A 27,580-nucleotide genomic window follows, 5' to 3' on the forward strand; every position below is an offset into this window, starting at 1 on the left:
ACCTTTCAACAAACAAAATCCTTGTATCCCAGTTACCAAACGCGTCCTTTCAAGTTTCAACACAAAGGAAGATTCCTTCCTCCTCTCCTTTCCCTACCAATTCAAATAAAAAGCCGATCTCTCCCCCGAGCAAAAAATTTCCCAATAGATCAGACCTCTACTTCTCCCAGGAAAATCTGGTCCGATACCCTCGATTTGTAACCCTTCTTCAATTCCCACCATATCCGAACCTTCTTCTGTTATGTTAGAGATGAAACTCTCAGAATTCTAGGTTTGGAAATTTTTATCCTTTGTTTTGGTTGTCTTTTGACCGATTCCGTTTCTTCCATTCGATTTTGGGCTTCGAAATATGTATAGCAATTTCAAGGAGCAAGCGATTGAGTATGTGAAGCAGGCCGTGCAGGAAGATAATGCTGGAAACTACGCCAAGGCGTTCCCGCTGTACATGAACGCTCTGGAGTACTTCAAGACGCACCTCAAGTACGAGAAGAACCCCAAGATCAAGGAGGCCATCACGCAGAAGTTCACCGAGTACCTGCGCCGGGCCGAGGAGATCCGGGCGGTGCTTGACGACGGGGGTCCTGGCTCCGCCTCCAACGGTGGGGATGCTGCCGTGGCATCGAGGCCCAAGACCAAACCAAAGAATGGAGAAGGCGGTGGGGATGGAGAGGACGCGGAGCAGACCAAGTTGAGAGCCGGTTTGAACTCCGCCATCGTGAGGGAGAAACCCAACATCAAGTGGAGCGATGTGGCGGGCCTTGAGAGCGCCAAGCAGGCGCTTCAGGAGGCTGTCATATTGCCCGTCAAGTTCCCACAATTTTTTACCGGTTAGTTTTAATGAAGTTGCTAATTCTAATACTAATGTTTTTGGTGAAATTGAGTTTTTATTTGTTATATAATGACTAATGCGTTGTAAGCAGCGGATAGGAGTTTTTGATTTGGATACTTTTATGTGATCGACGATTACATGCATGGCTATAACTACTGCTTATGTTTGCCAATTTTATTAGTGTGTTATCTTTTCATTTCCTATTGTTTCCAATAAAGGTTAAATTTTGGTTTTTGGGTAGCGGTGTCGTCTTAGATGCTTAAAATTTCTTAATTATTTTTTCGCTAACATAAGAATTTGAGCTAGTTTTTTCATATGGCGATAGAATCTAATTGGTCTTTAATCAAAATTAAGAAGCAAGAATTCGCGTTTTGTTATTTAATAATCATCCACATTACTGGCAAAGCATTTGATTGGAGCAAGCATCAACACCATTCCAACCTTCCTTTCTAAGGATGAAAAAACCTACATTATCACCACTGTAGATGTAGCTCATCTGGTTGGAAAATGATAGAGCTCCCGCTCCCAGCTACTGCTGGGAGCTACCGCTCATATTTTTTAATTATTTATTTATTTTATTTCGTGATTAAGGAAGTGTTTTTTAATGATATTGTGAATTTTTTTTAAAATATTTAAAAGTGTTAAAAAAACAAAAATGTGAAAAACACCAAAAAAAAATCCTCACTTATACTAACGGTACCTGCCAGTGGTAGCTGGGAGCAGTGGACCTATCACGGTCCTATCTGATTTGAGTGAGAAAAAGCTTTTCAGGATCAGCAACTTCCCGTCTTATTTTATGCTTTCAAGTAATGGGGAGAATTTACTTATCAAAAAAAAAAAAAAAAGTAATGGGGAGAATCAAGTCAGCAACCTGCTTTGCCAGTTTATTTTTGTTATTCATTTAACTACTACATTCTTCATACTGTCAGCATTATTTGTCTGTCATGTATACCTGATTCCATTTTTTTAATGGAAATATTTTTCTCTAATTTCTCTACTTAGGCAAGAGACGACCATGGAGGGCTTTTTTATTGTATGGACCACCTGGAACTGGAAAGTCATACTTGGCCAAGGCAGTTGCAACGGAAGCAGATTCGACCTTTTTCAGGTATAATATACACCATCATACATTGAAGGATCTTAATCGGAATGTTCACTTGTCATGAATGCATGTAAGATACTCTCTAAGCTTGTCAAGTACCATGTGCATTTCCTCTGTTCTACAGAGCATCTGCAACTGGCTGGTCATATCTAGCAGTTACCACATATTTTTTTTAATCAGAAAATAAGGATTTTATTGATAATAGGCAAAGCCAATTACATGGGACATGTACAAGAGCCACACCTAGGCATCACTGTCTACGTTCATGCCATTAAAGTCTATTACAATCGACCAATGGAATAAAAGTGTGCAGATAAAAAGTTTTAAGCTCGTCCATTATCCATTCATGATCCTCTAAGCTTTACCGTAAATTTTGGTGTCTGTTTGCAACTATGTTATGATTCTGCTACTTTCTGTCTGATGTAATCAGTTAGTGGCTCTGTTAATGGCTTCCTTGCTTGTTGAGTCCATCGATTTACCCGAATTCAGGTTTCTGTTCTGTCTTTTGGTTATCATTGATGTTTTCCCTACTGAATTTATGAGGAGATTTAGGTATCTGTACCTTGATTTTGATTTGCCCTGATTTATAAGCTGCACAAGGCTGTCAAACTCAAGGCTTCTCATGTAGAATGTAACATAAGTGTGAATTCCATAAAGTTCTTGCCCCATTCTATCTATGATTTCTTTCATTTTATTACCATTCTATATATAAGCATATAAGCTTTAACATGATGTTATTCTCCACTCAAGATCATGCCCCTTCAGTCAGTGATGGCCAAGCCAGCAAAGAGCTCATAATGATTATGTGAGTTCCTTGATGTTTAGGATTTTTTGAGTGGCTTGTGACTTGATTTGCGGTAGATTTATACCCACTTGGGGGAGTTGTGCTCTTGCAATTTGACAAAGAATAGCAGCTAAGGATTTCTGGAGTGATATTTTATGATATCTCCTACTTAGTGCTGTAAATAAACAGGGCTACTCAGCATGCAACTGAAATTCCTCTTGATTAAACTCGAATCCGACTTGATAAGATTATTAAATAGGCTGTCCATGATACAAACTTGTATCATGATACAAACTTGTATAAAACTCAGCTGACTTGTTGACATTCATGAACAAGCTTGTATAAAGCTTAGTTCAACTGGGGTTCTCACTAATATATTAACACAAACAGATATTAATTTTAAAAAAATACATCATGTTATATATCTATATAGTTACTTATAAAAAAAAATTATATATCTATATATTTGACTATATATATGGTATATTTTGTAGTTATGATGAATACTTATGTTAGATATATAACTATTTTATGAATATAATTGTATAAATGTTATAAATATACTAAGATCTTATACATGTGTATTTGAGAGCTAAGTATCCATATAATTGTATTTGAAAATAATTATGAATAATTGTGATTATAAGAACAAATTTGTAGCTGGGCCATTGCTGTGGATTTTAATGGCTTGGTCCTTCATGATTTTCTTGCCTCTAATGTGCCTACGTAGTTAGGGCATTAGATTTTGTAATTGGCCTTGCCATTCTTTGTTCAATAAAACTTGTTTATTTATTAAAAAAAAAAAGGAACAAATTTGTATCTAATTGTTTATAAGTAAGAATATTATTTTATTCTATTTTTTATTTTTGCCTTTTAAAATTTCAAATTTTTTTAAATGGTAAATGAGTTAAGTAGAGCTGAGTGCTCGGCTTGATTTTTAGTTGAGTCTGTACTTGAGAATGTCTTACTCGAGTCAAGTTTGAACATCCAAAAAAGCTCGAGTTGCTTTATCATGATGTTTTAATAATCAAGTTGAGTGTCTGTGCACTACATGGAACTTGGCTTGATTACAGTCCTACTCCTACCACATCATACTGAGAGTTGAATTCATGGCTGGGTTTACAGTTCCCATTTACGTATTCCAAAGTTAGGAACCTTTCTTGTTTCAATTGATGAAGGCATTATGTCACTGATGATTAAAAAAAAAAAAATGATGAATGCATTATGTCAGCTCTTACTAGACTAGTTGTGCACTTGTACAATGCATGGAAAAATTGTTAATTTTAAATTCTAATCATAATATCAATGTGGAGTTTTCTGATTTTGTTATTCTTTGATTTTTAATTATAAATTATATATAGAAGAAAGAAGAAGAAACATTATAGAGACCAGAATACGAAGTATTCTAGATATTTAAAATTCCAAATTGTATAATTATTATTGACATGACCTTTCAAATTTTTTTAAACTTAATGATAAAATTCATGATCATTTATGCAAGATTGGAGGATATGGCTGAAAAGGAGTAAAGCTCATGCAAGAAAATTATATATGTTTTTTTTTATAAGTAAGAAACTTTATTGAAGAGAATGAAACTAGGCAAAGCCTATGTACACAGGAAGTAGGAAGTATACAAAATGAGACACCTAATTACATTCTAGAACGCTAAAAAAAGACAAAAACTCATTAGCATTCCCTCCCTTAAGAACAATAGCAGAAAACCACTGAATAAGAGAAAACACAAAGAAATTCCAGATTTCCCCTACTGCTCTCTCCTTATTGTTGAAACACCTATCATTCCTTTCTGTCCAAATGCACCACATTAAGCACAAAGGTATCAATCTCCATGCCTCAGCCATTGAGAGCTATTATGATGCCTATTCCAACAAGCTAATAAATCCACCACACTCTTAGGCATAACCCAACACAACCCAGCTATACTGAAAATGCCAATCCATATCTCCCTGGCCACTTCACAATGTAAAAGTAAATAGTCAACTGATTCCCCGTTCTTCTTACACATACAACACCACTCCAAAACAATCATACCATGTTTCCTTAGATTATCAACCGTCAAAATCTTCCCAAGGGCAGCAGTCCAAATAAAAAAAGCCACTTTAGAAGGAACATGGACCCTCCAAATGCTCTTCCACGGAAAAGAAAGTTGCTGTTGGGCATTGAGCACCTTGTAGAAGTAGCTAACTGAAAACTTATTACTCCCCTTGTGCTTCCACAGCATACGATCTCTCTCAACCCTAGCTGCCTTCACTGAATACAGAAAACTGAAGAAATCTGCAAACTCATCAAATTCCCAGTCTTGAGCCTTTCTAGTGAAACAAATATTCCAGTGCACAGTCCCATTGTCACAACACAACACTTCTGAAACAGCAGCCTGCTGGTTTCCAGCCAAGCTGAAAACAGATGGAAAAGCAATTTTAAGAGGTCTCTCACTACACCATTCATCATGCCAAAACCAAATGCAAACACCTTTTTTTTTTTGATAAGTAAATAAATTATATTATCAAAAGAATAGTTTTGGCCGGTACAAAGTATAGTTTCCATCACTACGTATGGGCGATGGACATCAGAAAATCATGTAGCTCTAGGCCATTAAAATCAACCGCTATGGTCCAAATACAAAGAGTTCTAAAAAAGAAAACTTTCAATTCCTCCATCGGTCTCTCTTTGTCTTCAAAGGTCCTTGCATTGCATTCTTGCCATAAACACCACATAATGCATATGGGTATCATCTTCCACACCTCTCTTATCTGTTGGTTGCCTCTCATATTTGTCCAGCTAGCCACTACTCCTGCCACCTTCTCAGGCATAACCCAAGCCAAGTCGATTCTGCCCAGCACCTCATTCCATAACCCTTTTGCTATCTCGCAGTGAATTAAGAGATGGTCCACCGATTCGCCCCCCTCCTTACACATACAACACCAATCTATGATGATCACCCTACGCTTCCTCGAGTTATCAGTTGTAAGAGTCTTGCCAAGGGATGCTGTCCACACAAAAAACGCAGCTTTGGGAGGCGCCTTATGTCTCCATAACTTTCTCCAAGGGAACTGGGTAGGTGTCTCTTGAATAAGAGCCTTATAAAAAGAGCGCACCGAAAAAATGCTTTTGGCTGCAGGTATCCACCATAGACTATCCTGTGAAATACTCGCTTCACTTGAATACAGAAGGCTATAAAAAGTTTCAAAACTACTCATCTCCCAATCTTGTGCCGCCCTACTAGAGTTGATGTTCCATTGAATTTGCTCCCCAGATCTTACCCTTACTTCTGCTACTGAAGCTTCAATATCTCTTGCTACTCTAAATAGTGTAGGAAAAGATTCATTTAGAGCAACATGGTCGCACCATATGTCATACCAGAACTTTATGCGGTCTCCTTCTCCTAGACGAAAGCAAGTATGGCGTGAGAACACCTCCCACCCTCTTCTTATATGTTTCCACAAACCCACTCCGTTAGCTCCTCTCACTTCTTTTGTGCACCAACCCCCCCATAATTCCTCATATTTGCTTTCTATTACCGTCTTCCAAAGGGATTCGGGTTCCTTGTGATACCGCCACAACCATTTACCTAGCAACGCCCAGTTGAAGGTTTTCATATTTCTAATACCCAATCCCCCGTTCGAGATAGGGCTGCATACACTTTCCAACTTAACCAAATGAAATTTGTGTTCCTCTCCCAATCCACCCCACAAAAAATCCCTCTGAAGTTTCTCAAGTCGGATTGCCACCTTTGCTGGAATGGGGAACAATGACAAGAAATAGGTAGGTAAATTCGATAGAGTACTCTTGATCAATGTAATCCTTCCGCCTTTTGACAAGTATAATCTCTTCCAACCGGTTAGACGACTTTCCACTTTCTCTATAACTGAATCCCATATTGGAGCCGCTCTCGAAACCGCCCCCAACGGAAGCCCCAAATATGTCATGGGTAACCCCGCTGTCGTACAGCCCAAAATACTAGCCAACTGTCTGATACGCCTAACTCCTCCAATGGGTATCATCTCTGATTTTTGCAAGTTAACCTTTAGTCCGGAAGTTGCTTCAAAGCAAAGTAGAAGAGCCTTCAAGACTCGAATCTGATAAGGGTCTGGTTCGCAAAAAAAAGAGTATCATCTGCAAACAACAAATGAGATATGTTAACTTGCCCCCTATTCGGAGTGCCAACCTTGAATCCAGCCACCAAATCATTCGCAACCAAGGCCGAAGACATTCTACTCAATGCCTCCATCACAATAACAAAGAGCAGTGGGGATAGCGGGTCTCCTTGTCTCAAACCTCGTGTGCTACGGAAAAATCCAGTTGGACTTCCATTTATCAAGAAGGAAAATTTTACCGTTGATATACACCACTTAATCCACGAGCACCATCTCTCCCCGAAACCACATTTCCCCAACAAATCAAGAAGAAAGTCCCAGTTTACGTGATTGTACGCCTTCTCCATATCTAACTTGCAAATGATCCCTGCCTCACCAATTTTCAGATGACTATCAATGCATTCATTAGCAATAAGAACCGCATCTAGGATTTGTCTATCCTTTACAAAAGCATTTTGAGGCTTCGAAATAAGTTTGCCCACTACCTCACTCAAACGGTTCGCTAAAACCTTTGATAATATCTTGTATACCCCATTTACTAAGCTAATAGGTCGGAACTCCTTTACCTCCTCTGCCCCCACCTTCTTTAGGATTAGTGCGAGAAAAGTAGCATTAAGGCTTTTTTCAAACCTCCCCTTTGAGTAGAACTCCTGGAACACCTTCATTAGATCTTCTTTCAATACAGCCCAACAAGTTTGAAAAAAACCCATCGAAAAACCGTCAGGGCCCGGTGCCTTATCTTTTGCCATTTTTCTCACAACTTCTTAAACCTCCATCTCCTCAAATGCCCTCTCCAGTCGATCTACCTGATTAGTATCAATGGACTCAAACCCAAGCCCCTCAAGTTTAGGCCGCCATCCCACCTGTTCAGAAAGTAAATGCTCATAGAACTCGACTACATGGTTGTTTATTACTAGCTCTTCCCTACATTCCACTCCCTCTATTTTCAGCATCTCAATGTTGTTGTATCTCCTATGTGAGTTGGCTATTCTATGGAAAAACTTAGTGCTTCGGTCACTTTCCTTCAACCATAACGCTCTTGACTTTTGCCGCCAAGATGTCTCTTCTAAAACTATAATACGTTCCAGTTCTGCTTCCAGCCCCAATTTTAGAGCTATTTCTTCGTGAGTTAATGACCGTGCTCCTTGAATCCTTTCCAACCCTTGAATCTCCATTTCCTTGCTTTTTTTGCGCTCCCCTATATCACCAAAAGATTGCCTATTCCACTCCATTAGGTCTTTTTTTAGGGCTTTCAATTTACCCGCAAAGATAAAACTGGGAGTACCTTGCAAATGATATGATGCCCACCATTGCCCTACCTTTTCCTCAAAACCTTCCGCTTTTAGCCACATGTTTTCAAATTTGAAATACCTACACCTCCTTTGGACTCCTCCACCATCCAACATAATAGGCCAGTGATCCGAGCACAAACGAGGCAATCTCTTTTGCCACACGTCCGGGAAGTGACTTTCCCATTCCGGTGAAATAAGGAATCTATCTATTCTAGACCATGTCTGGTTGTTAGACCACGTACAAACACCCCCTGCTAATGGTAAATCCACCAAGTTCAAGTCAAAAATGCACTCCGAAAAATCTGTCATAGCTGGCCTGCTTCTTCTATTCCCAAAACTCTCAGTTGTAAAACGTGTTACGTTGAAATCTCCGCCTATAACCCATGGTAAATCCCACCAACTGTGCACACCAGCCAACTCTTCCCACAACAATCTTCTTTCTTGATCTAAGTTAGGGCCATAAACCCCTGCAAAAGCCCACATGAAATCATCTGCCACACTTCTAAAAGAGCAGGCCACCGAATACATCCCTATGAACTCTTCCGTTTTCTCCACTACTCTTTTATCCCACATCACCAAAACACCACCCGATGCCCCCTTGGCTGCTAGGTATACCCAATCTACATACGTGCAACTCCATATACTTCGCACCAAATTTCGATTTATAAGTTTCAACTTTGTTTCTTGTAAACACACTATGTCTGCCTTCCACTCCTGTAACAAATGTCTGATTTGTAGACGCTTGCTGGCCTCATTCAACCCATGGACATTCCACAATACAATTTTTGGTTTCACTTGGAATGTGCCAAACCTTTCCCTTTAGATCTGTCCTTGCTTGCACTCCCCTCCGAATTCATAGACCAATCCAACCTCATCAGCTCTCTTTGCTTTTTTGATTCTACTTTCCTAAATTCTTGATGGCCTGTTTCGATTACTGTAAGTAAGGCCATAAATTTCTCCTCATAGCCTTCACATCTCAATCCCACCAAGTTCTGAATATCCTTTACCGTATTGTACACCCAATCTGAAATCTTAGTCTGCACTGGGCACATGAAGTTTAGAGGTATTGGTTCTCCCTCTTCTACCTGCGCTGCAACCACTCCTTGTTCAAAAGCAATTTCTTCTTCTGAATGTGCGTACACGTCTACCTCCACCTTTGATTTTCTTCTCTACGTGAAGTGTCCTCAACCAGCGACAAATCTTCCACCCCCATAAGTTCTAAACAGTCCTGTGATGGCCTTGAAATCATTTCATCTTGTATACCATGAGAGTAGTCACTGTCCGAGTTCAGAAGAGACTCATCCACCTCTGCCGGCGCTCCTAATGCCCCCAGACTCTGATTGGAGAGATTCTCCACCACTTCCGACGCCTCCAGACCTACCATCGGCAAAATCTGTCCCATTTCCGGCGGCAGAAATCCTCCCTCTGCTCTCGGCGAAGTCCTTTTCTCTTCTATCTCGTTTTTCCGGCCACCCCACACCGGTGGACCATCATCGGAGAGGTCTACCGTGGTCGTCGTCGGTGTTTGTCCCTCCGACGTCAACCCCGGCACCGGTACCAGTCGCCGTTGCTCCTCCGTCGAAGCCAGCACTGTCATGCGAGCCCTAAGGGGGCTGGACACGGGCACGAGAGCCCTGGACCCGGGCCCGAGGGCGCTAGGCTGGACACCCGAGGGCACTGGGCATGGGCCCTGGATCGGGCCATGCAGCTGGCCTTTCCTTCCAGCTTGCCCGGCTGCTCTCAGGGCCTGGTCCTGGGCCTGGGCTTGGACCTGGTCAAGTGGCCTACTATGGCCCGAGATTTGCTTCCACTCAGAAGATATTAAAATGCCCTTCCCTTTGTTATTGGGCCTCTGGGCTTGGCCCAGCCTTTTCCTTCCCAGATCAGATTCCTCCCTTTCCTTATAACTCTCGACCAACTTCCTCATTTCGGACATCTCTCTTTGCAGTTGCCATATCTGCCTCTGCATTTCTTCCATCCCCCAGCCCATGCCTCTGTCACCTGTCCTGTCAGCTGCCGTGAAACGTACTCCATGAGGAGCTCGAGACCTTAGCCTGTCAGAATTTTCCCCACCATCCCTCCTCCCATCTCGGGTCAGAACCTCCTTGTATGTCCTCAGCTCTTCCTCCTTCCATGGCTGCTCTCCACCATGCATGGCAGCAACCCTTCCCCTTCCTTCCTGAATTGACTCCCCCAACACCTCCCTCATTTTCCTCCATCCTCTACTCCTTTCCCCTTCAGGTATGTTGATGGAATTTTTCCTTCCACCCTCCCGAAATACCGGCACAACTATAAACCGACCCCTGCCATTGGAGCATCTCTGTGCAAGTAATCTGCGCTGCCCCTCCCTGATGGTGCTGTAAACTTCTTTTTGCTCACCATTTAAACAAACTTCCAAAGCCTTTCTAAGCCACTGGACCGAGTTCTCATCCATCCATACCTCCTGCTCCTTCCTCCAACCTCTCTCAATGATACGCAGCTGTCTTCCATCCTTAGCAAGGATGAACAACTTTGATTCTATGACAAGTTCTCTCACAAAACCCATTCAAGCTAAAAGGACGTTACATCATCACCATTAACATCCCTACGATAATAACTACGATGGAGTTTTTTTTTTTTTTTTTTTGAGAGAGAGAATCGCCAATGTATGGAGAGAAAAAGACACTGACAATCCAAGCCTCTAATAATCCAAATGCAAACACCTTCTCCAACCTTAAACTTAATCTGTTTTGCAAAAAAGCTCCACCCCTTTCTAATATATTTCCATAAACTAACACCAAAAGGCCCCCTCCCCTCCTTAGAACACCATCCCTCCCACTCACACCCGTACTTCCTGTCAATCACCACTCGCTACAAGGAATTCTATTCTTGATGATATCTCCACAACCACTTTCCTAATAATGCCTTATTAAAAAAACTCGTTACGCACCCCCAAACCACCATTAACAATCAGACAACACACCCTTTGCCAACTTACTAAATGAAATTTATTCTCCTCCCCCAAGCCTCCCCACAAAAAAGCTCTAAACAATTTTTCAAGGATGCTTGTCTCTGTGTGTGTGACGCGTGTATGTTGATTTGCAAGCGTCCGTGCATATGCATCCATATGTGCATTTTTGTGCGTGTATTTGTATGTTGTATTCTTTTTTGTCGCATTTTAGGGCAGACATATCTTCTTTTGCCTACATTTATAATTGTTTTGTATAATTTTTGAAATAGGTTAATAAATTGGAATGTGTTTCTAATTGTCTTTACTTTTTAACCTGACAGTGTTTCTTCATCGGACCTAGTTTCAAAGTGGATGGGTGAAAGTGAAAAGCTTGTTTCAAACCTTTTCCAAATGGCTCGTGACAGTGCTCCATCCATCATCTTTATTGATGAAATAGACTCATTAAGTGGTCAACGTGGAGAAGGCAACGAGAGTGAAGCTTCTAGGCGTATCAAGACAGAAATTCTTGTGCAGATGCAGGTAGTGTTTGTATGGATGGAAGCACTTTAAAATTTCCTTTTTAATTATATGAGCTGCTTTTTTCTGTGAATATTTTGCAGTGACATTTTAAAACTGTGGATGTGAGAATGGTAATGTATAGCTATAGGGTCCATTTGAAGCAAGATAGGTGTAAATTGGTCATCCGCTTTTCGTGATACCAATTTTTATCAATAAAGTTTTATTTTTGGCATAGTGAGAGGATGATGAGTACCAACTACAGTATTGCAGCTCATAGATTAGGAAGTTTACAAACGAACTTGTATATGATATTCTTGATCTGTGCTTGTTCGGTTTTGTAATGTTACCTGTATTTTTCTTCACCATATGTTTTGCTCAGGTTTGTCATGAGTGAAGCCTGGGCATTACCAGGACTTTATTACCCAAACTTGAGTCTATAGTAGTAGTTTTATTCACCGAGCTTGAGTTCACTGAGATGGACTTGCTTATTTAATGCTAAGCTCATTTGCTCTATATTTTAATTTTAATCTTTAATTTTTGTCAGCCTTATTTGCCTAGGTCGGAGTTGGGATTAGTTCAAAACTACAATTTGACCAAGTTTTTGTAGAGAAAACTGAACTGATGAACTTTTGGTGGCAATTGAAGACAAGTTTTTGTAGGTTTGAGTAAAATGAACAATTAATCGAAGGCAATTGAGTGATGGATATTTTTCACCACCATGCTGCCTGCAGTTTATCAATGCTACATAGGTATATTTGTATACGGTGTTGGGCACACCAGGTGAATAGAAGTTTGTTTGTTGGTGTCGGCAACGAAGATGCAAAATACCAGTGGTTCTTAGGCTTTAAAGCTCTCTTGCATTCTTTTCTTTTGATAAGTAAATTAAAGTATATTAATTAAAAGAATAGGCAAAGCCATGTTCAGTATAGAGAATGCCCTAACTACGTAGGAGCAATAGATACAAGAAAATCATGGAAACCTTGGCCATTAAAATTAACAGCAGTAGCCTAAGTACAAAGAATTCTAAAAAAGAAAGCCTTTAGTTCCACCAATGATCTCTCTGTCCTCGAACGTTCGTTCGTTGTGCTTCTGCCAAACACACCACATGATGCAAATAGGGATCATCTTCCATACAACCTTGATCTGTTGATTGCATTTTAGATTTATCCAACTAGCCAGGACTACCACTATTGTCTCAAGCATAACCCAACCCAATTTTACTCTACTAAATACCTTGTTCCATAACTCTTGAACTACCTAACAGTGTAGTAGAAGATGGTCCACAGTTTCACCCCCATTCCTACACATGCAACACCAATCTACAATCATCACTCTTATTTTCCTCAAATTATCCGTTGTGAGGATCTTACCCAAGGAAGCGGACCACAAAAAAAACATTACTTTGAGGGGCGCCTTATGTCTCCAAAGCCTTTTCCAGGGAAACTGAATAGGAGGCTCTTGTGAAATAGACTTATAAAATGAGCGAACCGAGAACAAGCCTTTACCTATAGGAGTCCACCACAAAAAGTCATCATGTGGTTACTCGGTTTGAGAGAGTACAAAATGCTGAAAAAGGCTGCAAAATTGTCCATTTCCCAATCATGTGCCACCTAGCTAAAATTGATGTTATATTGGATTTGTTCCCCCACTATCACCATGACATCCGCCACAAAAAAATCTTTAGCACTTGCGACCCTGAAAAGTGCAGGAAATTGTTCCCTTAGAGCACAATTACCACACCAAGTATCATACAAGAATTTGATTCTAACACCCTCTTCTAGACGACATCTTGTGTGATGAGAGAAAACCCCCCATCCTCTTCTTATATGTTTCCACAACTCCACTCTATATGCCCCACTCAACTCATTGGTACACCATCCCCCCACAAGCTACCATATTTACTCTCAATCACCAACTTCCATAGGGCTTCTGGTTTTTTATGGTACCTCCACAACCATTTTCCTAGTAGCACCCGGTTAAAGATTCTCAAATTTCTAATGCCCAAACCACTATTATTAAGAGGACTACAAACCTTCTCCCACTTGACTAGGTGGAATTTGAACTCCTCACCTATTCCACCACATAAAAAATCCCACTGTAATCTCTCAATTCGAAGCTTCACACTTGCTAGGATAGGGAACAAGGACAAAAAATAGGTCGATAGGTTGGATAAAGTACTCTTGATCAGGATAACCCTACCCCCTTTTGACAGGTACATTCTCTTCCAATCTGCTAATCCACACTCTACTTTCTCAATCATTGTGTCCCATAAAGAACCTGCTCTCTAGGCGACACCCAACGGTAGGCCAAGATATGTCATAGGAAGTGTGGTGATCTTACACCCCAGAGTATTAGCAACTGTCTTATATGTTGCACTCCTCCAATAGGCACCATCTCTAATTTGTCCAAATTCACTTTCAGCCCTGAGGTTTAGAAAGGGCCTTCAATACTTGAACTTGATTATGATCAGCCTCAGAGAAGATAAAGAGTGTCATTTGCAAACAATCAATGAAAATATTAATAAATCCCCCACCCAGGGATCCAATCGAGTAACCGGTCACACGCCCATTGTTAACTAGGGCTGAGATCATTTTGCTCAAGGCCTCTATCACGATAACAAAGAGTGGTGGGGACAGCAGATCTCCTTGTCTTAAGCCACATGTGCTATTGAAAAACCCAGCTGGGCTTCCATTTATCAAAACTGAAAATTTCACCGTAGATAGGATCCATGATCACCATCTTTCTCGAAAACCACACCTCCCAAGAAGGTCTAACAAAAAGTCCCACTTAACATGGTCATACACCTTCTCCTTGTCTAACTGGCATATGATCCCTGCATTGCCAGCTTTCAGTCTACTGTCCAGACATTTATTTGCAATAAGAACCGCATCTAAAATCTGTCTATTCTTTACAAAAGCATTTTGGGGCTTTGAGCTTATCTTTCCCACGACCTCACTAAGGCAATTCGCAATTACCTTGGAAAGAATCTTATAAAACCCACTTACTAGACTTATGGGTTGGAATTCCTTAATCTCCGCAGCCCCAACCTTTTTCGGTATCAAAGCTAGAAAAGTGGCGTTTGGCAATAAACGCTCTCTTGCATTAATTGTATTGTCCCATACACTATCAACCCCAACTCCCAATTCATAAGGAATTGGTTCAATTGATAGATGTGAGGTTGATAACTTCTCATGAATATAAATTGTTGAGAGCACGGATTGAGGTAAGATGGAAAAGTTTTGTGAACTGGAGAAGGCCTCATTTCTTCACAGTTAGGAAATTTGTACCCGTACCAGCGCATCTTTGTAATTAATATTCACGATTTTTTACGGAAGAAATTTACCATTGTAAGGTGTATCAGGTTTACACAAGTTAAGTATTTCCAGTCAGTTTTTGTTTTGGTCGTGTTGTCTTCTTTAATTCATTTTTTTTTTTTCAGATTTTGTTTCTTTTTACCAATCTCTGATTCTCTGTTACTATGTGAAAGTAAAGCCTTCACGTTGAAATTTGCCATTTTTAGGTAATGTTTGCCTTAAAGAGAAACCATTTCCCATATGATATTGGTAAGGGATTATGGAACTTCTTACTGAGGTTTTGCGAGGTGGAGTGATAAAGAATTATTGTTGCCTTTGTCTTGTGCTTTGAAGTGTATATCAGGCCTCTGAAGATTAGAGATTTGATGTTGAGTATTAATGAACTACCACGATAACAAATTTTAATGTCATTGTATAAATCTTCCAACATACTTTGAATTTGATTTATTATTTCCATTTATTAGATATTAACATTACTGGACCTCTTCTTTCTTACGGTTTAGGGTGTAGGGCACAATGATGAGAAAGTTCTTGTTCTTGCAGCTACAAATACTCCCTATGCTCTAGACCAGGTAAAGGGGAACATGGCCTTGTTTCCCTGTCATCTTGTCTTCAATCAGCATAAATAATATGTTGCTTGTGGCTAAGCAGTTTTAATTTCAGGCCATCCGAAGGCGTTTTGACAAGCGTATATACATTCCTCTGCCAGACTTGAAGGCCCGGCAGCACATATTTAAGGTAATGGAAACCATTCTTCTTTTATTTTTATAATTCCTTTAGGAAAATAAGAGAAGAAAAGAGGGCTACATGAGCATCATTTTCATGTAGCTTATAATGGTATTTATTTTTTGGTTTTTACAACCTTAACAGGTGCATCTAGGAGATACTCCCCACAATTTAACTGAAACAGATTTTGAAAGTCTGGCTCGCAGGACAGAGGGTTTTTCAGGTTCAGATATTTCTGTTTGTGTAAGTGGGATGCCACCATGAGATGCCTGATATTTTATCAGTTTCTATTCTGCTGTCCATAATTGTATGAATGATGCGTGCTGGTCAGTTGGAAATAGCTGGCTCTTATGTCCCCTATTTATATATATATATTTGATTTCTGTAGGTTAAGGATGTCCTGTTTGAACCTGTTCGGAAAACTCAAGACGCAATGCACTTTGTTAAGACTCCTAATGGTATGTGGGTGCCATGTGGACCAAAGCAGCAAGGTGCTGTCCAGATTACTATTCAGGAGCTGGCGGCACAAGGACTGGCTTCACAGGTACTGCAGTTAGTTTTGATATGTTTAGTTGTTATTATTACCCTTTTTCCTGCTGTCTGTTAATATTCTGGTCTCCTATTTATTTGTTTGATCTGTAGGATACCAATAAAAAAAAAAAAAAAAGGTAGGATACCAATAAAAAAAAAAAAAAAAGGTTGGATCTGTAGGATGACAATCACATTATAGATTATTTTTCAAACACCTAATGGGTCCATCTGAAACTAATAAAAGATAGGAAAGGAATATAGATTGAGCTGACTTCAAATTCTATTCAATTCATTGTGATGAAATGTTTTAATCCAAACTCATTCTTCAACACATTAATGAAATGGCTCAAATAGGTTTGGCGCTTCAATTTGTTCTTGTTTCATGTGGACTTGCAGGTTTGTTGTTTCAATGTAAACAAATTTTTTTACAGAAAATTTTTGATCAATTTATTTTACAAGAAAATAAACAGTTTTCTGGTATTTGGTTATGGCTTGAAAGTTTTTTTCTTTTTCTAAAAGCACTTTCTGTTGTTTGGTGTGCCTAATATTATGTAAATATAATTTTTTATAATAAAAATGGTACAATGTATCACATTAAACTTTATTCTTATTCAATACCATACACTAATTTTCATAATTACCAATGAAATATATAAAAAAAAAATTGGAATGCCATCTATCTTTTCGTTCCCCTGAAAATTTTTCCTTTCCCCACATCTACAGTGACAAAAAATGTATATGTGAAAATTAATATAACATGAGTTCGATAAGCATGGATGATATAGTAATAAATTGCCTCAAGATAATCTAAAAAATAAAATTTAACATAGCATAATCATCTCAACCATAGTGAAAATACATTTCATGATTTCAGCAAAACCTGACTCTAATCTCAAAGTTCAAAATGAGAGTTAAAGATAAAAATCGTGATAATAAGAGTAGAGTAATGATACAAACCACACTCCCATTCCACTTTCACCCCACTATGTAAAATGTAGTACTTTTATCACCCCTGGATGATTGTTTAATTTTTTTAATGAAGAAATTCAAAGGTTGATGGGCAATGCCACCTCATCATGGTGGGATGAAAGTGAGAGGGTGTGAGTGTCCACCTCATTATAGAATTTTATAGAATTCCTTTACCTTTTAACATGTGAGTGTCCAATATATACTTAACAAAAATAAAAAAATGTGAATGTCCAATGTAAGATGACTTATATATATAGTTTTTGAGTAATTTATGACTGGCCATGCATGGTTCCAGCTGAATAGCCATGCACTAAATTAACAGTGTGCATGAATAAGGATGATTGGATAGCTTAAGTATAATTATGAACACATGAGAATGAGTAGTGTTAACTAAATAACCAAAAAAGGGTAATGAAACCTCTCCCTTCTGCTAACTAATTGCAATTGAAACGTGCTTATAAATGGTGAGTAGCAGCTGTTTGATCAAACTCTTAACAATCAATTTATGATTGTAAACTCTAAACAAAAATTCCAAATCTTGTAAGGAATCCAAATTTGAAGAATTTGACTATCATAGGGCATACAAGTTTAGTTGAGGTGCATGATTTGGTTGGATTTGATGACAAGCTCCCTTATTTGAGTATTATAGGATGCTCTCCACCCTTCGAGGTTTTCTAAGAAGCCTCAAGTTGAGATCTCTATGCTGTCTTAGGGATCGTTTGGACACTAAGAATATATCAAAATTCTGTGAATAGTAATGAAATGATTTGTGAATAGTAGTGAAATTGTTTGAGTTAAAACGTTTTATTGGGTTTGGGGAAAGTAGAGAGAAACAAGTTGAATAAAAATATTATGAAGTTCAAAAATTGTTTGAATATATATATATATATTTTTAAATTTGAAAAGGTTGTATTGTTTTTTGTGTTTTGTTTGGAGGTTTGGTAAAGTTGTATTGGGTTTTGTGTTTGGATAATGATTAGGTAATGATTAGATGAAAAGGTTGAAAATTTGAAATTGAAAAGTGTTTTGTTTTTTAGTGATGTTTAGGAAAGAAATTATTAGAAGTTTTGAGAATATATATATATTGTTTTATAGGTAATCAAAACTATATTAATCAAAGAATAGGCCTAGCCCAGTATGTACAAGAAAATGCCTCTTTAAGCGGGCGCAAGAGAGACAAGAAAATCATGGAGAACCATTCCATTGAAATCAACAAACATGGCCCAATTACAAAGCGTACTAAAAAATAAAGCCAACAGCTCCTCTAATGTTCGCTCCATGTCTTCGAAAGTCCTTGCATTCCTCTCCTGCCATAAACACCACATGATGCATAGTGGTATCATCCTCCAAACCACTGATATCTAGGGCTGACCTCCTATGTTGGGTCAATAGGCCAAGACTGCCACCACTGTTCCGGCAAAGGCCAACCCAACTCTACTCTACTTAGCACCTCGTCCCACAAAGCCTGTGCAATCTCACAATGCAGCAAAAGATGATCTACCGACTCGCCCCCTCCCTTACACATATAGCACCAATCTGCCACGATAACCCTCCTTTTCTTCAAATTATCAATTGTGAGGATCTTACCCAAAACAACTGTCCACACAAAAAAGGCCGCCTTGAGGGGCGCCTTATGTTTCCATATCCTTCTCCAAGGGATCTGACAATTGGGATTTTGAGCGAGAGCAATATAGAAGGAGCAAACCGAGAACATACCTTTCCTGTGCAAGACCCACCACAACCCGTCGTCTTGTTGATTGCTCGATTTCGCAGAGTACAAGAGACTATAAAAATCCACAAAGCTATTCATCTCCCAATCTTGCGCCAATCTTGCGCCACCTTGGGCACTACACCAACCAGGACTTTTCAGACTTTCCAAGGATCACCTTAAGACCGGAGACATCTACAAAATAAAACAAGAGGGCCCTCAATGATTGCAAATGGCCATGGTCCATCTCATTTTTAGATTTCGAAATAACTTCTCCATGACCATACTAATATAATTTGCTAGGACCTGGGATATGATCTTGTAAACCCCATTATGGGATTTTCAGGGGTCAAAGTCCAAACCCTCATGGCTAATGGGGTGATAACCTTCACTTCCAAGGCCTCAACCATCTTCAGGATTAGTGCAATGAATGTTGTATTATGTGATACCCAATTCTAATAAGTTATAAGGGTAAGTGGTGTATAAGATCCCACATTGCTTGGGAAGGAGAAGTTATTGTTGTTAATAATGTTCCAATGAGACTCCAATTGTATCATTGACTAATCTTTTTGGAGTTGGGCCATGTGACTTTGTCCTTCCATTGAGGCGTTGTAAATGGTATCAGAACCTATTCCAACTAGAAATGTGGGACTTGAGCCATGCCACCTATCCTTTTGTTCCACATAATGAGGATACTACCTAAAGCCCATGTAAGCAAGAAAAACGCATCTGACATAAGAACAACCCCACAAGCTTCTAATAATGCCTCTTATCAATAAATTTAAGATTTGTTTCTTGCAAGCAAATGATATTCACCTTCCATTGACGGAATGAATTCCTAACACAAATCTGCTTGTTAAGATCATTCAGCCCCCTAACGTTCCAAGAGAGAATATTAGGCTTCATAAACGAAGGTTTGACACCTGCCACCTTATCCTCCCTCGACTTGCATTCGCTTCTTTCACATCATAGTTTATTGTACAAGTGAGTCTCTTCAGTTGATCTTCATAACCCTCACATGAAATCCCATGCAGTCTTGAATCTCTTTTATTTTCTGAAGCACCCATTTCAAAGAGAATTCAGGCATATTTATACTCAGGCTAGGTACCTAAGGAAACAGGTTCAATTTCAGCCTCTTCCCTCCCAAATACCAAAATCAGCACCCTCCATTTCCTTAGTAACGAACTGCATATCCACATTCATCTGATCATCCCCCCATTGCCTCTGTTTTTCCTCAAACTGAAAACATGTAGATACAAGAGCGCTCAGCTCCAGAACGCTTCCCTCAGAAGACAATGGCAACGAAACATCATACCTAATACCATGAAGTGGAGATTGAACAGGCTGATAGGTAGTCAGAATCTTCTGAGCATCTTCGGCAACAGTGGGCCGAGGCACAACGTTGACAACAACAGTAGTATGAACTTCCCAAGACAAAACGACACTCTTCTCCCATGCTGGCGAAACCACCGATGATGGGACATTGTTCAGAGGCTTGGTAACAATCCTAAAGCAAAACTGGGCCATAATTGACACCCAAAATAATTAAAAATTGAAACAAAATTATACTAAAACTTCTACAAAGTACAAAATTAACAAAAACAAGAATAAAAAAACAAATCTTTTGAATAACACCCATATATGAGTGTATGTCAGAGAGAGAGAGAGAGAGAGAGAGAGTGAGTGCATTACTGACGAAGTGCGCAAAAATCGCGAAATGCAAACCATAAATTGGATATCCAGATGACATAAACATGAATGGCAAGAATGGTTCGGGATTGTTTGGCACCAAATGAGATGGTGAGAAGGGGATGAAGGAGAGCTGATGTGAGAGAGCGTTAAGATGCAGAGTGGTAGTAAAAGCTAGAGAGAAACTGAAGAAACTGTAGATTTGTAGTATTTTGTAAATATTTGAGCCACCGGTAGTCTGTCTGAAACCATCGGGATTGTTTTAAAAGTTGGTTTCAAAAAATTTTGAGCGCAAGTCATTTTCTTGAAAATAAGAACTAAGTTTTCCCTTGGCCGAAATCATTTTCCATTGACCATGTTTTTCAAACCTTCCCTAACCACCCAAAAATGTGGAAAACTATTTACAGAAAAAAGTTTACTGGGAAAAAAATAGAGCCTAAATTGAATTGGAATTATGGATATTGTTTGTGAATAAAATCTGGATTTGTTTTTGGGATTATGTTGGAAGGCTCAGAATATTTTATTAGTTTTGCTCCTTTGTCTGCCAACTCATAGAATTATAATCCAAATACATGAATTCGGAATCAATTCATTTTTGTTCCAGATCCATGAATTGGATTTCAAATCACTTGGGTCGTTGCAAAGGTTATCAAACTTTAGAAATGAATTCTAAAATAGGTTGGTCAACTAAGAGAAATGTCAAAGTTCTGAGACAACTCATTAAAACAGACTTTAATATGTTCATTAGAAAGTTTAATCAAATGGTTGTTGCTGATGAACTCCCTTGCAGATCCTTCCACCACCTATCTCGAGAACAGATTTTGACAAGGTGCTTGCAAGGCAGAGGCCTACAGTGAGTAAAACTGACCTTGAGGTCCATGAGAAATTCACGAAGGAATTTGGAGAGGAAGGTTGAGGAATTTGATAAAATTTCGTGACATGGATCCACGCTAGTGAGTAGAGTGGTCTGATTTGTATTATATTTATCAGTGCTGGATCCAGTGAATTATTTCCTTTCTATTTAGCTTCTTTACATGGGGGAAATTGGTCTTATCTCCCCTTTCTTGTATTCTGATGGAAATACGGAGGTTTGATACTTATAAAATTGCTTGTCCCAAATTGTAAAGAACAGTTTTAGACTGATGGCCCTAGAAGGTTAAACATGAATCACGTCATGCTTGTTGCCTATATATGTTGGTTGGTCCTATGATATTTGCACACTGATTTTCCATTTTACAAGTAGATCGATTTTCAGGTATTATTGTTATGGTTGGCGGGAAGTTTTAGATTGCGTTTGGGTAGTGAGGTGATTCACGTATTCTGTGAATAGTAATAAAAAAATAATAATAAAATATTAAATAATGGAGTATTATGAAAATACTCCATAATCCAAATTAATCCTTAATCAGTAGGATAGATGATTTTTTTTTTTTTTTTTTTTTTTATCAATTTATATACACCATTCTTATAAAGGAAGTATCAAATAGACAAGTTTACTATAAGTTTTTTTGTAAAAAGGTGAATTTCACTAATAAAGAATAATTTCACTAATATAAAATTTGTCTATTTATTTAATTAATTATTTATCAAAGAAACAGAATAGAATCATATGATCGCATTAATTCTCTACAGTAACAAAGTCAATGAGTCACCCCCTAACTGAGATGCAGTACGGACAATAATGAATTATTATCATAATAATAATAGCTGACTGACTGCTGTGCAACTAAATTGAGATACAGTACGGACATTAATAATAAATATTTTAACACGACTTTCAAATCAAAAGTCTGTCTTAAGTCTGCGTGAAAAAGTGTTCAAATAAAGTTTACTATTATTTATAATAATTCATATATATCTATTTAGATTTTTGAAATAAATTGTGATTTTAGCGGTTGTGAAGTTAGCAGTTATATATATAGGGTCACTTAATTAATTAACAACTACTGCTATCTTCATTGTATTTAAGTAGATCCATGGGAACGTCCGAACGTGTGGGGCACGTAATGCATGCAAAGTCTGCAGTGTTAGGTTGAACGCTTTTTTTTGGATGTCGACGTAGCTAGGAATATTAATATTATCTATGATATCATATGGCTTATACGATGTCCACCCATATATTTGTGTCATTAATGCATACCACAAATGATAATGAATTTAGATATTTTAGAGTTTCTATCCGAATTTAAAGGTATAGAGTAAAAGAAAAATAATTAAATATATAAAATACTGAATTTTACAGCATGTTTTACTATCTTCATGATGGGAGACAACGTGTATTATTATTTTTGCATACTCTTTTAACATTTTATTAATGTGGGGGAATTCATAATTTACTTTATATTAAAAAAAAAAAGATAACGCAGTCTATCATATTAATTAGCAGAGTATGCAAAGTGTAAGGAAAAATGCCTGCCCAGAAAGTTTTTGCAACCTTTTAAAAGTTTGGGGATTTGAAGTCCTTGATCAACTCAAAGCTGGATGGTTGATTCCATCCATAGTGGGATTTACTTGATATGTCTATCTCTTTAATCTCGCTCTCGATCTGGACATGCATCTAATCCGAAACGAAATCGATCCCAAATGCATGAGAGAGTGTGTTGTCATCTTAATTATCTCCAACCATATGTGCCTAACAGAACCGAATATAAAGAAGAGTAGGTAAGAGTTTGGTATGGTGTTTGTGATCTCCTACGTGTCATAGTTTTCTTTAGAAATGGATGAGATGAGAATGATTAGGTCTACATACATATCTTGCACAAAGACATTTACATGCTGACGTAACTTAATATAACATGATAGATTTTACTTTATAATTAAAAAAAAAATCTTCAAAAAAATAAATAAATAACATTAAAATACGCCAACATATCTAAATTTTATTGTGTAAGATTTGTATATAAATAAATATTTTTCCAGATTATCTTACATTCAGTGCTTCACTTTACGTAATTTGCTTGTTATTTTCTTTAAAATAATTTGTTTGTAATGTCAAGACATGAATAAGTTTTTAAAATCGCAAGCTCGTATTATCTTTGTTTTGAATAAGATTGGTATTATATATAGAAGGGCTCATGGTACCTTCTATTGTGTTAAGGAAATAATTTAAATAATTAAATTTATCTTTTTCGATCATGTTAAATTTCTAATACAAGCGATGATTTAACCTAATATCTAAACAGAAGTCTTGAATTTAATTTTATTTGTATTGATTTTCTTGTACATAGTGAATGGAAATGAGAGTACTTTGGTATATAACCAAAAGATAATTAGTACTACAGTTACAAAAAGATCCCACAAAAATAAACCCGTAAACTAACATGAATTTATATGATAGATTATTAGATCGATTTTATAATAAAATTAGTTTTATAATTTAATGTATTATATTAAACTACATTTATTTGTAGATGTTTACTATTTGAGTTTTGTTATGTACAACCAAACTTGCGCACTAATCTGTGTACTAATACTGATTCCTTCACATTCAAAATTTAAATTAGCATTATTTTCGATAAAATCTACTTTTTGACTAATCATATTAAATTAGTATACATATTAATACATAATTATATTTGCAACTTGATTTTTCCTTAATATTTTTGTATAATCGATGTCCTTTTAACCAAAATATTTCTCCAACCCACAAAAGAAAGCAGAGGTTAGATAGTACGGTCAAGACTCATGATATTCCCCACCCCTGCATGATCAAGATGCCGTCAATTATAGTTTCATTCTAAGAAAAAGGACTACAAAAAGACCAACAGATCAGTAAACCTTTTAGGTCAATTTATTTGGATACAAACATTAATTACTTCAGCGTCACGTTTTATTAGCTTTTATTTACCTAATTTGCGTGAATATATAGGTGTATTAAAGAATAAAATTAGATTTTTATGTTGTTTTTGCATGATCTCCGAATTTTCACCTTTTTTCTTTTAATTTTTTTTTTTTTAAACAAGGTCTAGCCTCTTATTATTAATAACCTTCAACTGAGATGGAGAAACCATGCTTAGAGCACTCCCAATAGATTTTTTATCTTATTTTTTAAAATATATCACCAAATCTCATTTTTTCTATTTTACATATTGACTTTTACAATATATCATACATCAGCTTATCTATTTTTTCTTTATATCATTTTAATATTATACTTTTAAATATTTTATAGGAGAAAAAGTACAATAAGAGCAATTAATTTGAGAGAAGTACAAGAAGAGATAAAAAATAAATAAAAATATGTTTACATTTATGTACAGTTACTTTTACATCTAACGGCAACAATGTATAAAAATGCAAAATAGAAATAAAATGCAGCATCTATTGGATACACCTTTTAGAGCACTCTCAATGGATTTTGTAAAACCTATTTTTATGTAAAATTTGAATAAAAGTAACTTAAACTTGCTTCTAACGGATCATGTATTTAGAAATGTATTTTACATTTTGGTACAGTGTTAAGCTACATGTAGCATGAACTGTACACAAATGTAAAAATATTTTATTAATTTGTTCTCTTTGCTTGTACTTTGTTGCCCACACTAATTTCTCTCACTTTGTACTTTTTTTCAAACAAACTATTAAATAATATAACATTTAAATGATATGAAAAATAAATAAATAATCTGATATATGATATATTGTAAAAATTAATATATAAAATAGAAAAAATAAATTTTAATGATGTATTTAAAAAAAAAGATAAATAAACTATTGAAAGTGCTCTTAGACAATTTTTTTAAAATTTTACATAATAATGAGTTTTACAAAACCCATTAAGAATGATCTTACAATGTTTCTGCACAGAATTTTCACATGTACATTGTAAAAATATCAGGTTGGTTGTTTGGTATTGATTTGTGAATAAATCGAATCCTAACCACCAACTGAACCAATTGATCATCACCACAATCAAACGTACAATAGCTAGCAGTAGATTCAAAATCTGAAGGGACTGCTCACCCAATATTCGTACGAGTTTATGCATGCATGCATGGCACACAAGATGAATTATATTAAAATCTTCACGTCAATAAAACAATATCACACATTACTCCCAACTCAGGGTCCAACCTCGAGGAAGGAAGGAAATTAGGTGTAGGTTGGGTTTGGCCCAAGAGGGCCCACAAGCAAGAACGATGGTCATGCCACGTCTGCGCATGCAACCCACATGGTTAGACAACAAGATTAAATGAACAAAGAAGCGGTCACGCAAGGGGTTGGCATGCTGCATTTAATGAGCACCTACGCACCCCTCCCACTGGGGTAGTGGAAACACCACCCCTCACCTGCCACTAAAGACAAACAGAAAGGAAATGGGACAAATTGTTTGCAATACGACAGGGCGATGGTATATACGATAGAAAGGACCCTGCGGCTATCTACTAACAATGACACAGGTAAGGGGATCTTCTTGTGCGACAGCTTTAACTCTCTCTCAAGCTCCTCTTTCATTCCATATTCTAACTTTGACATCGGAGATATCCTATATCACTCGAGCCCCCTCACCTTTGGATCTTCAACGCCCATTCCGGCGAATCATATACATGGGCTAATCAAACCAATTGTGGCCCAATGTTTTAGCGTAAATGGCAATGGTTTAATTAATTGATATTATGTATTACCATTAATTATCGATGAATAATAGTTAGATTTTTCAAAACTATGCACGCACTTATATCAGTATATTTTAGGATTAATTAAAAAATTAATAGTTAAGTTTTTCACATTTTGTAATTATCCCAAAAAATTATAAAAATTGAATATCTAAATACTGAAATCTCAATTAATCCTATATTTTATATGTTGACATGATGATGGGTCTTTTAATAAAGTTTTAATTAAATGAGCTTTGTAAATTGTAAGAAGTTCCATGTGCAAGAAAGAAGTAAAAATGAGCTGCTTGCAGTACTCCAATCTTCACGTGCCATTATATACCTTAAAGTCTGAGTTTGGGTGTTATACTTAATTGGGTGTATGTTTGGGTGTGGACAAGTACTATATATATTATATGGAAAGAGAAATACTTTTTGCAGTCGGCACATACAGTCGGCATGCAGTCGGCTGTAAAAAAGTGAATTAATACGGGAGCTATATGAAAAAAAAAAAATTATTTTTATAACTTTTTTTTATTCATGTAGGTCCCTCTGAATATAAAATTTTTTTTTTATAATTTTGTTTTATTCATTTCGTATAGCCGACTGCACACCGATTGCATTTGCCGACTGTATGTAGCAAAGCCCATATGAAAAACACTACTTCTATAGAGAATACTCACCAAAATTTTGTATCCGAATTTTATTTTATTTTATTTTTTTACTTAATAGTTAAGGAAGTAATTTTTAATCCGCCACACAAGCTGTAAATCTCAATCGTTTTCCTACAAATTTAACTTATTATCTTATCATCAACCAAACTTCAGTGCTTGGATATGCAAGATTAAGGAATAAACTTGATCAAGTTATATATTAGCGTTTTTTTTTTTTTTTTTTTGGCTTGAAGACTCGATGCTCGAGATCATTAAAACCTGTAATGTTTACAAGTTTTTCGCAGCACATTATTCATGCCAAACCTGTAATGTTTGTAAATGTTGTAGGACTCATTTTATATGTATCTATTTTTCTCTTGAAATTTTTAAAATTAGATAAATATAGGATATACAAATTTTACGCACTCTCTTTAAAAAAATATTTCTTTCATTAATTAGATACCAGATTTAATCAATTTTTATTTTAAAAAAAATTACTTGAAATTTGTATATCTTAAAATTATAAATACAATTTCTCAAATATTTAAAAAGAAAATTTTCCCTTGAATTGACCTACCCACCTTGTGAGGAAGCAAGGGCTTGCATGAGAAGCATGCTCCAAAAAAAGTAATTTTGTCTTTTATGAGATTATGTGGAGATAAGCATGTCAAAATCAAGGAGGACTAAAATATATATGATATAATATTTACCTACTAAAATGGATGTTTGATAGATCATTTAATAGTTTGTATTTAAAAAATAGAATATTGTTAAGAATTTCGATACAAAGATGATAATACAAAGTGGGTCTATTATTAAAATAATAATT

At 37.0% G+C, this 27,580-nt stretch overlaps 1 protein-coding gene across 2 annotated transcripts; it reads left to right on the forward strand.

Annotated features, from left to right (window-relative positions):
• Positions 1–3: 3 nt before the first annotated feature.
• Positions 4–21,694, forward strand: LOC122291703 (protein SUPPRESSOR OF K(+) TRANSPORT GROWTH DEFECT 1). 2 transcript variants are annotated; one of them, XM_043099589.1, is made up of 8 exons: positions 7–827; positions 1,832–1,937; positions 11,390–11,588; positions 15,385–15,453; positions 15,545–15,619; positions 15,752–15,850; positions 15,996–16,151; positions 21,295–21,694. In XM_043099589.1, the coding sequence occupies exons 1-8, from the start codon at positions 350–352 to the stop codon at positions 21,418–21,420; spliced, it is 1,308 nt and encodes a 435-aa protein (XP_042955523.1). In that variant the 5' UTR covers positions 7–349; the 3' UTR covers positions 21,421–21,694. The 2 variants fall into 2 exon arrangements, with proteins under 2 accessions (XP_042955524.1, XP_042955523.1); XM_043099590.1 differs by lacking the exons at positions 11,390–11,588; positions 15,385–15,453; positions 15,545–15,619; ... (1 more) ...; positions 15,996–16,151; positions 21,295–21,694 and adding an exon at positions 2,682–2,718 and having other exon boundaries at positions 4–827.
• Positions 21,695–27,580: the final 5,886 nt, after the last annotated feature.

The sequence above is a fragment of the Carya illinoinensis genome, chromosome 13 (genome assembly GCF_018687715.1).
Source record: "Carya illinoinensis cultivar Pawnee chromosome 13, C.illinoinensisPawnee_v1, whole genome shotgun sequence".
NCBI classification, from domain to species: domain Eukaryota; kingdom Viridiplantae; phylum Streptophyta; class Magnoliopsida; order Fagales; family Juglandaceae; genus Carya; species Carya illinoinensis.

Coding starts and splice junctions, on each gene's coding strand:
- LOC122291703 (XM_043099589.1), top strand. CDS start 350: ATGTATAGCAATTTCAAGGAGCAAGCGATTGAGTATGTGAAGCAGGCC. Junction 11,589..15,384: donor AAATTCTTGTGCAGATGCAG/GTAGTGTTTGTA, acceptor CTTACGGTTTAG/GGTGTAGGGCACAATGATGA. Junction 16,152..21,294: donor CACAAGGACTGGCTTCACAG/GTACTGCAGTTA, acceptor ACTCCCTTGCAG/ATCCTTCCACCACCTATCTC.